The sequence below is a fragment of the Pleurodeles waltl genome, chromosome 4_1 (assembly GCF_031143425.1).
Source record: "Pleurodeles waltl isolate 20211129_DDA chromosome 4_1, aPleWal1.hap1.20221129, whole genome shotgun sequence".
NCBI classification, from domain to species: domain Eukaryota; kingdom Metazoa; phylum Chordata; class Amphibia; order Caudata; family Salamandridae; genus Pleurodeles; species Pleurodeles waltl.
Genome location: NC_090442.1, coordinates 223,433,532 through 223,449,103, shown reverse-complemented (window position 1 = coordinate 223,449,103; position 15,572 = coordinate 223,433,532). Strand labels below are relative to the sequence as shown.

Genomic DNA, 15,572 nt, shown 5'->3' with positions numbered 1-15,572 from the left:
AACGAGATGTCAGTTTAAAAACATTTAGGCCTACAGGCTTGGTCAATGGGTCACCACATTGATAATAAGCATGTTATGCTTGGTTAAGTTAGCACATTATAAAGGGTGCCAGAATATATATAGCAGACCTACTGGCTTCGTCAGGGTGTCCCCACATTTATAAAAGAAACAACATGTCTGAACCTTAGAATACCATTAACATCTATAAAACCAATACTAATAGTCATAGTCATAGTCATTGTTAAAAATTGGGTTTCTGGTTGGCTAGGTAAAGCACCTAAGCCAGGCAGAACCCACTACTCTAGTCAGGGCAAGGGAGTTACACACCCAAGATAACTCCTGCTCACCTCCTTGGAAGCTTGGCACGAGCGGTCAGGCTCATCACAGAGGCAATGTGTAAAGCATTTGCACAACACACCTCACACGTGACACAAGGAAACACAACCACAAGTTATATAAAAATAAACTGTATTGCATAAATCATCCTTAGACTAAACACATGTATGAGTAATACCCTGCTACACAAGCAGCTGTCAGAACATCACACAGGTAACTAATACTCTGCAACACAAGCAGTAGTCAGTTTGTCATTATCACTAAAAAGGTACAAGTCAGAATAAACATATTATCATGAATGCCAAGACATCATCATGAATGCACATAGGGAAAAACATTCAGCAACTTGTAAGTTATCATTATCACTAATATAAACCCACATGGCATGAGAACATTACCTTACTGTGTGTGTCCTAGAACATCACCCTCCCACTGTACACAAGGCTGATCCTGAAAATATGTACATTTCTCCCATCATTGCCAAAACAAAAAATCACATGACTAAGGGTCATTCAAAAAAGCAGCCATATAATGAGGGTAAAAACAAAATGGGGGGGGGAGGGGGGATTAGCACCGCCAAGAGTCATCAACTTCACCCTCTAGCTGAAGGTGGTGGTGCATTTGCACTTTCTTTGACTGGTTCTCCCGTTAGGGGAACTACTCTACAACTAGCAGGGGAGCTCTTGCACACCTACTATCATACCTGCGTAATGCTGTCACAAAAAGGGGACTGGATAGGCATGGGACCTCCATTGAGGGTCTTCTCTCATTCTGGCAGCTGTTATATGCGTGCCAAGACGACAACGGCTCAAGGGCAAATCTCCTCAGGGTCAAGCTCACCCCTTCGCCCCACCGTAGGGGGGACCTCAGGGGGGAGGAAAGAGGGCCCACGTACCTTCATCCTTGATCAGGAACAGTTCTCTCCCGGAGGTTTCTGCACGCGGTCCACAACACTCTTGGGCGCTGGGCAACCTCTTTGGGTTCTCCTGGTGGAGCAAGGGGTGGGCGAGGTGGCTCCAGCTGGCTCTGTCTCTCCTCGCACACCACAAGTTGAATGAGCCTCCTGGCTCGGGGTACGAAACTGAGCCTTCCTGTTCAGCCGACAGGAACCACCTCCTCCAGGCCTGGCTGACGTTTCTAGTCTCCACAGGACTCCAGGAGAGGGGGAGTATCTTACTGTAGCGGCTCAGGCTGCAACGGGGGAAGAACCACAGCAGGTGATGTCTTGTGCTCCGGGGGCACCACAGGGAGTGCGCTCATCCACACTAGTTCCCCCAACTCCTCACAACCTCTCCCATGACTCTAGCAGCGTCTTGTAGGGACCCCCCTGAAGAGGTGAGGTGGCACAGTTCTTCGCAAGGCTTGTGGCTTCCCCATTGTTGGAGAGGGCCATTCCTTCATATTTGTAGGAAGTTGGCTCTGTATGCACTATTTCAAAGTAAGGAATAGTATGCAAAGAGTCTAAGGGTTCCCCTTAGAGGTAAGATAGTGGCAAAAAGAGATAATACTAATGCTCTATTTTGTGGTAGTGTGGACGAGCAGTAGGCTTATCAAAGGAGTAGTGTTAAGCATTTGTTGTACATACACCCAGGCAATAAATGAGGAACACACACTCAGAGACAATTCCAAGCCAATAGGTTCTTGTATAGAAAAATATATTTTCTTAGTTTATTTTAAGTTTATTTTAAGAACCACAGGTTCAAATTCTACATGTAATATCTCATTTGAAAGGTATTGCAGGTAAGTACTTTAGGAACTTTGAATAATCACAATAGCATATATACTTTTTACATAAAACACATATAGCTATTTTAAAAGTGGACAGTTCAACAGTTCCTGGGGGAGGTAAGTTATTGTTAGTTCTTGCAGGTAAGTAAACCACCTACGGGGTTCAAATTGGGGTCCAAGGTAGCCCACCGTTGGGGGTTTAGAGCAACCCCAAAGTCACCACACCAGCAGCTCAGGGCCAAAACACATAGGCTTTAATGGAGAAGGGGGTGCCCCAGTTCCAGTCTGCCAGCAGGTAAGTACCCGCGTCTTCGGAGGGCAGACCAGGGGGGTTTTGTAGGGCACCGGGGGGGGGACACAAGTCCACACAGAAAGTACACCCTCAGCAGCGCGGGGGCGGCCGGGTGCAGTGTGCAAACAAGTGTCGGGTTTGTAATAGGTTTCAATGAGAGACCAAGGGGTCTCTTTAGCGATGCAGGCAGGCAAGGGGGGGGCTCCTCGGGGTAGCCACCACCTGGGCAAGGGAGAGGGCCTCCTGGGGGTCACTCCTGCACTGGAGTTCCGATCCTTCCGGTCCTGGGGGCTGCGGGTGCAGGGTCTTTTCCAGGCGTCGGGATCTTAGAGTCAGGCAGTCGCGGTCAGGGGGAGCCTCGGGATTCCCTCTGCAGGCGTCACTGTGGGGGCTCAGGGGGGACAACTTTGGTTACTTACAGTCTCGGAGTCGCCGGGGGGGCCTCCCTGTTGCGTTGTTTCTCCACCAGTCGAGTCGGGGTCGCCGGGTGCAGTGTTGCAAGTCTCACGCTTCTTGCGGGGATTGCAGGGGTCTTTAAATCTGCTCCTCTGGAAACAAAGTTGCAGTCTTTGTTGAACAGGGCCGCTGTTCTCGGGAGTTTCTTGGTCTTTTGGAAGCAGGGCAGTCCTCTGAGGATTCAGAGGTCGCTGGTCCTGGGGAAAGCGTCGCTGGAGCAGTTTTCGTCTGAAGGAGGGAGACAGGCCGGTAGGGCTGGGGCCAAAGCAGTTGGTGTCTTCTTCTTCTCTGCAGGGTTTTTTCAGCTCAGCAGTCCTCTTCTTCGTAAGTTGCAGGAATCTGAGTTCCTAGGTTCTGGGGAGCCCCTAAATACTCGATTTAGGGGTGTGTTTAGGTCTGGGAGGGCAGTAGCCAATGGCTACTGTCCTTGAGGGTGGCTACACCCTCTTTGTGCCTCCTCCCTGAGGGGAGGGGGGCACATCCCTAATCCTATTGGGGGAATCCTCCATCTGCAAGATGGAGGATTTCTAAAAGTCAGAGTCACCTCAGCTCAGGACACCTTAGGGGCTGTCCTGACTGGCCAGTGACTCCTCCTTGTTTTTCTCATTATCTCTCCTGGACTTGCCGCCAAAAGTGGGGGCTGTGTCCAGGGGGCGGGCATCTCCACTAGCTGGAGTGCCCTGGGGCACTGTAACATGAAGCTTGAGCCTTTGAAGCTCACTGCTAGGTGTTACAGTTCCTGCAGGGGGGAGGTGTGAAGCACCTCTACCCAGAGAAGGGTTTAGCTTCTGTCCTCAGAGAGCACAAAGACTCTCACCGCATGGGGTCAGAAACTCGTCTCTCAGCAGCAGGCTGGCACAGACCAGTCAGTCCTGCACTGAACAATTGGGTAAAATACAGGGGACATCTCTAAGATGTGCTCTGTGTGCATTTTTTAATAAATCCAACACTGGCATCAGTGTGGGTTTATTATTCTGAGAAGTTTGATACTAAACTTCCCAGTATTCAGTGTAGCCATTATGGAGCTGTGGAGTTCGTTTTTGACAGACTCCCAGACCATATACTCTTATGGCTACCCTGCACTTACAATGTCTAAGGTTTTGCTTAGACACTTTGGGGGCATAGGGCTCATGCACCTATGCCCTCACCTGTGGTATAGTGCACCCTGCCTTAGGGCTGTAAGGCCAGCTAGAGGGGTGACTTATCTATGCCATAGGCAGTGTGAGGTTGGCATGGCACCCTGAGGGGAGTGCCATGTCGACTTAGTCATTTTATCCCCACTAGCCCACTAGCACACACAAGCTGGCAAGCAGGGTGTCTGTGCTGAGTGAGGGGTCCCCAGGGTGGCATAAGATATGCAGCCCTTAGAGACCTTCCCTGGCATCAGGGCCCTTGGTACCAGGGGTACCAGTTACAAGGGACTTACCTGGATGCCAGGGTGTGCCATTTTAGGTGAAAGAACACTGGTGCTGGGGCCTGGTTAGCAGGGTCCCAGCACACTTCTCAGTCAAGTCAGCATCAGTATCAGGCAAAAAGTGGGGGGTTACTGCAACAGGGAGCCATTTCTTTACAATATTGCAGCAGATAGAAATGTTCACCAAGGTGAGAGAGAGTGTGCTGGCTCAGAAGTCGCGCTGTTTTCCTTGGCGCTCATCAGACGCTGGTACAATGTGGGGGCCCTGCACACACTGGTCCTGGTCACCTTAGGAGTAACAAAGCGCTCCACAGGTGCAGGAATAGGAGAGGCTATCACCATATGCTAAAGAGGGGGAAAGTGGTGAAGCGCTCCCCATATACTGATAGGATGCATGACTGCGGGCTGGACTCAGAGTCCCACAGCCAATTGTGGGGCAGTCAGTTCCAGGAGAACACTTGGGAGTAACAAGGGGAAGGGAAACCAGGACATGGAGGCAACAATGGCCATCTCTCCTGGCAACCCTCCAGAACCTTGGCAGTCCAGGATCAGGAAACAGGCTGGCAACTGGGCAACACACAAGAAAGCAATCCAGATGAGTCATTTAGGCCACCCAGCAAACTCCAGGCAGCAGACCAAAAAAAGAAAAGCAGTTCAGATGAGTCCTGTGCGCAGTCAGGCAGTCCCTCTGGCAGAGTTTCAGACCCAAGTCCAAAAAGTGCTCTAAAAATGTGGGCGACAACCCCCTATACCTATACTCATTTTGCTCAGCCTCCGCAAAAGGGGGGTTCCAACCAGCACTAACCAGTTCCAAGTAGGTCCCCTTTCTCCACCAGCACTGTCTCCAGACATCAGCAGGGAGTAACCAAGCCTTTCGTGAGGCCAGGGCACAGCCTTTACAGATGCAGGTGTGCCCCGCCTCTGTTTCTTCCAGTCCAGGAAGACCATTTAGTAAGCAAATGCACTCTTGTGACACCTTCACCCACCCTGTGTACAGTCTGTCTAAAAAGTATGCATAAAACCCAGCAGTCACTCTGCCCCAGAAGTGGATTGGAGGCAAATTGCAAAAACGAGTCATAACCACAGAGAAATGCTCACTTTCTGAAAGTGGCATTTCTATAATGATAATAAAAAATCCACCTACACCAGTAAGCAGCATTTCTCACTACCATTACAAACATACCAAACATGCCTGCGCTACCCCTCATAGATTAGACAATACCATTTAGACACATGTTAGGGCATTTCCAATGGAATGAGAAACTAGATAGGCTGTTTGTCGCTGCCAGGACATGAAGTACATAAAGACATATGTCCTACTTTTACATACATAGCACCCTGCCCCTAGGGCTAGCTAGGGCCTACCTTAGGGACAACTTATATATAGTAAAAGGGGAGTTCCAGGCCTGGCAAGTAAATTTAGATGCCAGGTCCCTGTGCCAGTAAACTGTGCACACAGGCCCTGTAGTAGCAGGCCTGAGGCAGGTTTGAAAGGCTACTTCTGTGGGCGGTGCAAGATGTGCTGCAAGCCCACTAGTAGCATTTAACTTACAGGCCCTGGGTAAAGGGATACCACTGTATAACGGACAAGTAGGTAAATTAAATGTGCCAATCAGGTGTAAGTCAGTCATACCAAGTTTAGAAGGGAGAGCACATGCCCTTTAGCACTGATCAGCAGTGATAAAGTGTTCAGAGTCCTAACGTCAAGAAAAAGAAGTCCGAAAAAATAGGAAGAGGAAGACAAAATGTTTGGGGGTGACCCTGTAAAAAGGGACAAGTACAACAGGCATTCACTATAATGGCAAACGTTGAGTGTTTACTTTCACATTATCAATAAAGCATTTGAATTCAAAACAGATACATGCCTTAGTCTCTCTTTTACTTGCTACAGGCCACATAATATAGCCATATGACTAATCCTGCACCCGAGAGCCTGACAGCAAAAGCTCTAGCTCTGGAAGTGTTTAAAATTCAGCGCAAACCTCTCCTAGTGTCATCATTGCAATATGCCTTGGACATAGGTGACATATTTAAAATGAAATTTCTGGGGGCTGCTATACTCCTTGGATCCCCCAAATAATCCTTCGCGTACATTGGTAATGAACCTGCTTCTTCTGTGGAACCACAGAGTGAGAGCAAATAAGTAAACAAAGCCAAGGCAGGGAATTAAGGGGTGCACCTCGGCTCAATTCCCTGAATATTAGAACAGTGGGCTTCTATCACTGTCGTTTGTTGAAGAGGCTTTGCGACGCACTCCATTTTAAAATTTCTTTCATTTATCCTGGATGCCCATGCCCACTGAACACCCAGGTGCAGGTAGGGATGGGAGGGGCAGTGCAGGGGGCCAGCTCCTGGCTGCCCTGCCAACTCCCCACTGACATGCGCACCTCAGGTGTAGCAAAAGGAGCTGGCCCTGCTTTTGCCGGTCATGTGGCAAGAGCAGCTTTCCTTCCTCTCCTGCCTGGAGAGGGAGCGGCACAGTGTGTCTGAGAACATCCGCACCCTCAGAAACTGGCACAGGGGTGGCAATGCACCCAACAGAGCGATCTCTGCCTAGGGAGCAGGGCCCCAAGACAGGTACTTAGTTTCACCATTCCCAACATTACCTTTCATCGGTCCATGGGGAGATGGAGTTCACCAGGGGCAGTCATGATGCAAGGAGGGAGCCTCATTCACATCTGCTGCTCCAGAAAAAATGAATAATTAATTTTGTGCTGACCCCTGACCCTGGCTCACCGCAAGGGTATTTAAAGAAAGAGTGGTGGAGTGCTATGCACCCCTTTTCTTTGTTTTCCTTCTTAAAAGGTACAATCTTTCAAGCTGCATAACTTGAACCCCCGCTGGGCCAATCTTCTCCATCTTATGCTTGGTATGCTACTGATAGCCAGGCCTAGGTACCAGGAGCATTTTCACCATGTCTTCCGGCCTCTAAACAGGCACATTTTGTAGGGAGCTGGATTTTCAAGCTCCACACACCATCCTTCGCCTCTGCCTGGCTCCTGGTGTTCCTCTCCTAACAGCCGGGCATCTTGCACAGTCCCTTCACAAATGGCCAGCAGAACACCCTCCTACCCGCACTTCCACGCCACAGAACTTCCTGAACAGTTGTTAGGAGGTGGGGGTGATTGTGGAGTCCAGGCAGTTTCCTCTACAGGGCATAAGGGGGCCAGCCCAATTGGCCCTGAAAAGATCCATCCTAGCACTGGGAGTTAGTAAAAAAGTCCTTAGTCCATCTTTACAGGGCATCACATAGCTTCACTTTACAGCTGGGCATCATGTCTTCAGTTGTCACCTCTCAGATCCAGGCTCTTATCAATTTTGTCTCCCTTGTTCAAGGGGTTTCAGATGAGGGTGGAATGTTCTAGGTATCAGGCACCCTTGGCCAATCTAGAATGCCACATCATCCCTTCAAGCCTGTCCCAAACCTCCTGCACAGCGTTCAGGGACACTTCAACATGAAGGCCTCAAGTATGCTTGGCAAAGAGTTTCTCTGAGGGCCTCAGTCTGGGCCCCTAGCTGCATCACTGCCTAACCCCTACCCACCAAATCTTCAAGGCTTCTATTCTGATTTTGAGCCAGAGCCATATGAGAACTTGAAGTCCCATAAGATGTTGATGTTATGTATTGCGAACTGCGAATTCAAACTACACATGCATGTTTTACCCTAGTTTCATACCTTACAGAACCCTGTAGGCCTAAGTGGAGTGAAACTGTACTTTAGAGCAGATTTCCGCTCTATGCATAATACAGTGAAAGTACTACAAATTTCCCAGTACGCCCTACAGACTTACACTATGGATGTGCACTAATGTTATAAAGCCTATCGCCGATCAACACCAATCCTTGCAAAGACCTTTCTGATCCAGGCTACTTGTGCCTTACACTGGTCTATGGATGATAACAGCCTCAAATGCTAAGCCCGCATATGCACAGCCAACATAGACTTGTGCTTACGTGTAACCAGCCCAGTAACCCTTTACCCTAGCAGTGCAGCAGCTACCTTTTTCTAAAAGGTGGAAGCAGGGTGATAACATGCTCAGACCAATTTCCATACATTTACTGCGAATGAGGCTCAGGTAATGAGACTCACTCACAGAAAAAAGTTTTTTTTTAAAATGGGCAGCCAATTGAAAAATATCTTGATGGACTAAATGGGCAGAATTCATTTGCTACACTAATGCACTTGTAATTAGGCAGACTGGATATCAGTTATGACCTTTGAGAAAGACATGGGAAAACTGGTGTAGAAACACACAATTTTAATTTCATTGCCTATTCCACAGGAGATTACTGGTAATTCTGTATTCTGAAATTACCAACTTCCTAGGGTATTTCTAATTACAGGAGCTAAATCACCATGCAAGTATTACCGCCTATACTTGGAGTGTGGGCATTAGTGGAAAACATTTCTACCATTAAAAACGGACTTCAGGAAACGCCACTGTCACGGAAAGGCGAAAATATTGTTGTCTTCCACCTGATAAGCAAAAGGTAACAATGAAGAACCAAAATCTGTATGCAGTACCTGTCATGACTGGAGGCAGGGAAGGGTCAGCATGATGAAGCCATTTGAATTGACAATTTCTTTATTATAGGAACCTGTGCAGCTTTGAGCTTTTGGCCTCTTTTGCTTCTTGTGAATCATTTCCAGTGAGGGGACAATGCCACATTCAATGGAAGTCTGTCACGGGAGTAGGTTATTTATTGTGGTGATCTGCTGTGAGCACAATTCTAAAGAGCCCAACACAATAGGCATTATAATTCCATTAACAGAAACACATGACCATGAAAACTGGGGAGTCAGTTAAAGGCTGCAATCAATTGCATCCTACAAGTGCTAAGAGCGTTGGCAACTGCAAGTGACCCAAAAGTATAGACAAATATAAAAAAAAAAAATCTGAATACAGAACGTTTTAAACACAAATTTGAAAGCTCCTCCTGTCTCAAGTAAAAGCTTTGTGCACATACCCAACCTTACCTTCCTCATCTTGCCTTTCTCTTCCTCAGCAGCTTGAAGTTTAATGTCTAGATTTGTAATTATTTGCTGCAACGAAACCTCTGTCCGTTTTGATTCCAGTGGTTCTGCATCCTCCAACACGTCAGCCAATGCATCTACCCCTGCGTTTTCTTGAACATCCAACAACGAAACTGGGACTTCATCCAGTGCAGGACTCTGAGATGCCAAAACCTATACCGTGTACAACATTGAAAGGATTTTACCGATACAGGTTTAGTCATTGGCAACGTTTCACATTTCCTAGCACTCAAAACAATAAAATAGTACACAAAACAAAAGTGGAGAAGGATCGTGATAAGTCTTCACCCAAGGCTAGATTTGAAAACAAATAAAATAGGTCTTACTTTGAATTTGTCCACATACAATGTGTGTAGAAACTACTGTCAAGATGGAGTTGCAACAGAGGGTGTGGAAGTGGGGGCGCTAGAGTGCCAGTTGCAAGATGGCCACACGTTCATACGTAGCTGCCAATATTTCAGATTGCTGTGTGTGGCATTTTCATAATTTCAGTGTAATTGTGAGTGGCATTTCAATGACTATGAGTGACACTTTCTTGCGAGCAAAATCAAGCAATGAAGACGAGGGAAACAAATATCAGAAATTACACCCATTTGAGCAAGGAGAAACTCTAAGAAAAACTGCTGCAAAGCACCAATATTACAAAAGACTTAGCTCGCTCACTCACTATTATATACAAATGATGGTGCTCCAGATTCTGCTGGCATCTCAGTGATCCTTGACGCTCTGTGCTAGGGCAGGCAGTGGGCAAAGCTGAGCCAGGACATCAGGATGGAGGGAGAGAGCGCCCCACCGCAGTACATTGGAAACTACCTGCATCCTCAGCTCTTTCAGAGGGTCTCAAGTGCTGGCAGTTTGCAGATTTATGCTGCACTGAGCAGAAATCCGTGAAGGTATTTGCTGCTTTTACTTTTAGTTTAGTTTTTCAGGCTATGTTAAAACCCAAGCACTCTGGGGATTGAAACTCTATTGTCTCCATGACAACCTGAACTCTCTACCAACCCAGGCTCTGCCTGGGCTCCAGTCAGCAGAAGGCTGAAGCTGTATTTAAAACCACTACTCTGTGAAGCGCCTCAAAATAGCTCCAAATGCTAAGAAGAGCTGCAATTGCGGGAATTTCAGTGTGGGAATCCGGGTGCAAACTCTGAAATGGGTTAGTCTAACTCGAGATGCGTGGCACTTGGCAGAGCTGTTAGAGCAGTTGAAGTGAAGACTCCAACGAAGAGGGTCGCGGTAGGCATACGGTTTATTATCTTCAATATGCAGGTTTAAGTAAACAAAGTACAAGTGGCACAGAGGAAGGAGAAACGCGATTCTCACTCCGTAAGCGTCATGTGGAATGTCCCGACATCATAAGCTCCGTCAGGGGATTCCACATGACACACACGAATTCTAAGCCACATCACAACATCCCCCCTCTTTCAATAAAAAACAATTTTCATTTAACAAATACAAACAATGGAAGTAACAACATTAACCTGAACAAACAAAACTGATGCGTTTGTAAAACTATATACAAAGTTATTGTAAAACAGAATACAAGGTAACAATCTACTGTAAAACTATCTACAAAGTTATTGTAAAACAAAATACAAGGTAACAATCTACTAAAAGAATGTTGGCAATAGAAGTAGTTTTCGCGACATTACATAATCACCGAACTTAGCCAGTCTATGACATTACATAATCACTGAACTTAGCCGGTCTACGGGACTCCCTGCGGAATTCCCACTTACCCTTATCCTCCCTTTTACGGTGAGAATCCTTCTTTGCACAATTAGAAGAGTTGTGAACATCGGTTTCATTGCTACTGGTTTGACAACCTTCTTGCTCACCCCTTATTCGAACACTGGGATCTAAAGCTAAACGCGTGACACCCCACCAGCATCCATAAGACAATCTAGCAGCATTTTTGCGTACTTCCAGAACTTGTTGGGGCTCTTTAAACTTTGAAAAGCCTTTTCTGACTAGCAAAGGATCTTTAACTCTCACCCAATCACCAACCTGGAGAACCTTTTTCTTCGGTGTAACTTTCAACCTATTCCTTCCCATTTCATCAGAATTACCTTTTGCTGACTGCCAAACCTCCCTAAGATTACTACCTTCATGAAATAGTTCAATCATCCAAAAAAGACATAGTTCTGTGGTCGCAATCCTTCCCCTCATCAATTCAAAAGGAGTCTTGCCAGTGGCAACGTGTGGTGTTGTGCGATGAGACCAAATCAATTCTTTAATGGCTTGCCTCACAGACATGTTAGTTTTAATTGCTGCTTGGATACACTCAACAAGTACACGATTGAAGCGTTCGACAATACCATTACTTTGAGGAGGATGAAGAGGCGTCCTTATGTGTTTGATACCACACCTGTTAAAAAAATGGCACATCTCTGTAGATACAAATTGTACTCCGTTGTCAGTCATTATATGTTCAGGTAATCCTCCCCGACTGAAAACATCTTTTAGACACTTAATAACACTTTGTGTAGTGGGAAGTCTTATAGGAAATACCTCAACCCATCTAGAGAGATGATCTACTATAACCATAAAATACCTCAAGTCTGGAGGTAGTACATGATAAGGACCAAGAAAATCTAAACCAATTTTCTGCCAAGCTCTTGCTGGTGATGGAACAAAGGAATCACAACTTCCTTGAGTAACCAGAACTTTGTCACTTACACAACACCTGGGGCAACTCTTCACTAGCTCATCAATTTCCTTATCGATCCTTGGCCACCAGAAATCTGATCTTAGCTTCCTTTTTGTGATAGTAGAACCAAGATGTCCAATATGTGGTTTGAGAATCAGATCTCTCCTAAGACACTCTGGTGGAATAAGTTTGTCACCTCTAATGAGTTTGTCACCCTCAACAGATAATTCCTCAGAAATTTTCCAAAAAGGTTGTAAATTAGGCGAGAGAGTCTTCTCTCTAGGCCACCCAGTCTTAACATAATGAATGACATCGCACAACAGTTTGTCATTATGTAACGACTTAATCCAAACATCTTCATCCAAAGTCTCAGCAATGCATGCTATAAAACACTCTTCTACCTCAGTTTCCCATTTATGTTGTTCCTCTTCATCTGATATAGGTAAACGGGATAGGCAATCAGCCCTAGTGTTCTTTCCCCCTGGAATGTACTCAATCGAAAAATTGAACTCTAACAATTTGGCAGATAATCGGGCTTTGCGAGCAGTTGAGCGTTTAATTTTTTTTTCCTGATAAAATTTCCACCAGGGGACGGTGATCAGTTTTTAATATAAAATGTCTACCCCTGAGGTATTGTTTGAATTTTTCCGCACTCCATACACAAGCCAGGAGTTCTTTTTCAATTACGGAATACTTCCGCTCAACCACCCGCAATGTCCTTGAAGCAAACCCAATGGTGCTTTCCTTGCCCCCATAAGAAACCTGTGTTAACACTGCACCCAACCCATATTCACAAGCATCCACAGTTACAATGGTCTTTTTACTATCTGAAAAAGGTAGTAAAACTGGCGAGTTGACAATCTGTTGTTTAATTTGCTCAAAAGCCTCATTACACTCTTTAGACCAAAAGAACAATTGCTTGCTTTTAAGCATAGCCCTAAAACATTCAGAAGTCTTAGCAAAATCCTTAAAAAACTTCGCATAAAATTCACATAATCCCCAAAAAAAAAGCAACTGTTCTTTGGTCTTAGGCGCAGGAGCATCGAGAATGCTCTTCACTGCAGGGGTGTGGAATTTATTAAAATATCTACTTGTCCAGGGGACAGGTTGCTTCTCAAATCTACTTGTCCTGTAAAAAGATCTACTTGTCCCTTTGGTGCCATGTAGTGTGGCGACAAATTATGGCAGCAATTAATAGCCTCTCTGATTATGCCAGGGCTACTACCATAGTAGGGCTTGAATACTTGGAGTTTCAATCCCTACTGTAGCAATTTCCTTATTTTGCCACCTTTCCGCAGATCTGCATACTGGGGTGGAGGAAGCAGTAAGCAATAGTTCCAGGGCTGGAATGCCTTTGAGTCTGCAAACCTACTAACCTGCATGTTTTAAAGATTTTTACCAGCTTCTCTCTAATATTTTCCCATAATAAGAAAGGTTGGACATTTACTCCTGACGATGGCAGAATTAGAACTTCTTCCAGGGTTGGGAAGAAAGTGGCTGGAGGGAAAATGAACTTGCAAATGCTCAATAGATTTTCACATGAGCAAATCTACACATCGTATTTACCCATGCTAAAATATAGTTCACAAATATTTTATAGGGGTACGACATATACCATGGGTGCACTTTTGTGACTTTCTTTAAGAATTTGGGGCCACATGTAGGTAGGTTCAGATTTGTGACCTGCAAATTGCGAGTCGCAAATCCGAATGTAGGATGGTGTCCTTGACACCATCTGTGATTCGCAAGGGCTTCGCAAATGCCCACATCATGAATAATCATGAGGTGGGTCGCAATTTGCGACCCCCTCGCAAATGGTGGCCTGCTGGAGACAGCAGACCACTATGTCTGTGACTGATTTTCAATAAAGCAGTTTTTGTGTTTTTTTTTTTTGTAATGCATCCCGTTTTCCTTAAAGGAAAACGAGATGCATAACAAAAACGAAAAATGAAACGTTTTATTTGTATTTTTTCAGAGCAGGCAGTGGTCCGCAGGACCACTGCCTGCTCTGAAATTTTTTTTACAGTGACATTCACAATGGGGAAGGGGTCCCATTGGGATCCCTTCTCTTTTGCGAAAGTGTTAGCACCCATTTGAAATGGGTGCAAACTGCGATTGGTTTGCGCCCCCGTTCGCGGTCACAAAACAATCCTACATTGCACTGCGAGTTGCAATTAGGAAGGGAACACCCCTTACTAATTGCAAGTCGCAAACCCGTTTTGTGATTCGGTAACCAGGTTACTGAATCGCAAAACTGGGTTTGTGCATCGCATTGTGCTTTTTGCACGTCGCGACATGCAAAAAGCTACCTACTTGTGGGTCTTGGTCCCTAATTAGGTCTGGTGTTAACAAAGACATTTTGTTTTTATTAAATTTCTATTTCTCTCTCTTTCGGCTGGCTTTACTGTGAGTGATCGCGTTCTGCTCTTCCACAAGGAGCATATTGCCACACAAAGTAGTTTTGTTCAGTGTCAGGAACTACAGTGGCAATCAGTGACGTAACGAAACTGGAGGGTGCCCCTTTGCAAAGAACATGGAGGAGCCCCCTCTCCAGACTCACTCAGGGCAGGTGCTGTGCTGAAGGGGCCCCCTGGAGGGCGGCTGCGGGGCCTTTGTTATGCTGCTGGTGGCAACGTGTGCTTTAAGAGTTCAAAAACTTTTTGGGGGGGTTTTGCCAATGTTTGTTACAATGTTGAGGGCCTGGTAGCTCCCACAACAATAAAGTGTTACAAAAGCCATGTCAAAACAAGACACGCATTGATAAAACTAAAAGACTTATAAAAATATGTCAGATCAGTTGGCTTTGTCAGTGTTTGTTTATTTTCATGCTTCCCATAATCGTGTTGAAAATGGTTACACTGATTTTCCATTAGAAATATTTTTGGGAAATACTAGCATGCATCAACACATTTTACTAAATGACACTTCATTTGCATATAATCAGAGAGCATTCTGGGAGCATTATACTTAGCCTCTTAGCCTAAACTTTTCAAACATGTGTGTACACGTTTTTTTTTTTTTGTACTGGAACCAACGTCAGTAGTGAAGTGTGACCTTAAAACATTTATTTACAGCACTCACACTAATAATGAAGGCTTTCAAATAATGAACCATAAATACAAGCTCGAACAGCATTATCTTTTGGAAACACATTACCTCAACTGCAGAGAGTTCCACTCTCTGTAAACAGACAGCCAAAGGGTTTGGGCTGCAGAGGGTTGGTGCTCCTACTTGTCCCAAGGACAAAGTAAACATAAAAACTTGTTGCCCTTGACCCCAAACAAGATGTCCCGGGCGTCGGGCGATAGGAATTCCACATCCCTGGAACTTCACTAATTTAGGTCTGGGTTTGACACCGTGCTCAGATAAAACATGTCCTAGGTACTCTAAAACATGTCCTAGGTACTCTATTTCCCGAGTTTTAAAGAGACATTTGTCTCTTCTTAAAGTGACACCTCTTTCTTCTAGAGTTAGCAAGACTCCCTCTAAAACTCTATCATGATCCGCCTCAGTGTCAGCGAAAATCAGAATATCATCCTGAAACATGACTACATTGGGATTATTGGGGAACATGTCAGTCATTAATCTCTGAAAAGCAGCAGCCGCAGATGCTAAACCAAAAGGTAATCTGCAAAACTGGAAAGTCCCATCTGGCCTTACAAAG

General features: G+C 45.5%; 1 protein-coding gene across 1 annotated transcript in view; it reads right to left on the bottom strand.

Moving 5' to 3' along the window:
- Positions 1-15,572, bottom strand: part of CCDC91 (coiled-coil domain containing 91) — a 1,353,016-nt gene that overhangs the window by 993,624 nt on the left and 343,820 nt on the right. The window contains exon 5 of the mRNA XM_069228181.1: positions 9,205-9,414. Coding sequence (XP_069084282.1) covers positions 9,205-9,414 — 210 coding nt within the window. The remainder of the gene's footprint in view (positions 1-9,204; positions 9,415-15,572) is intronic.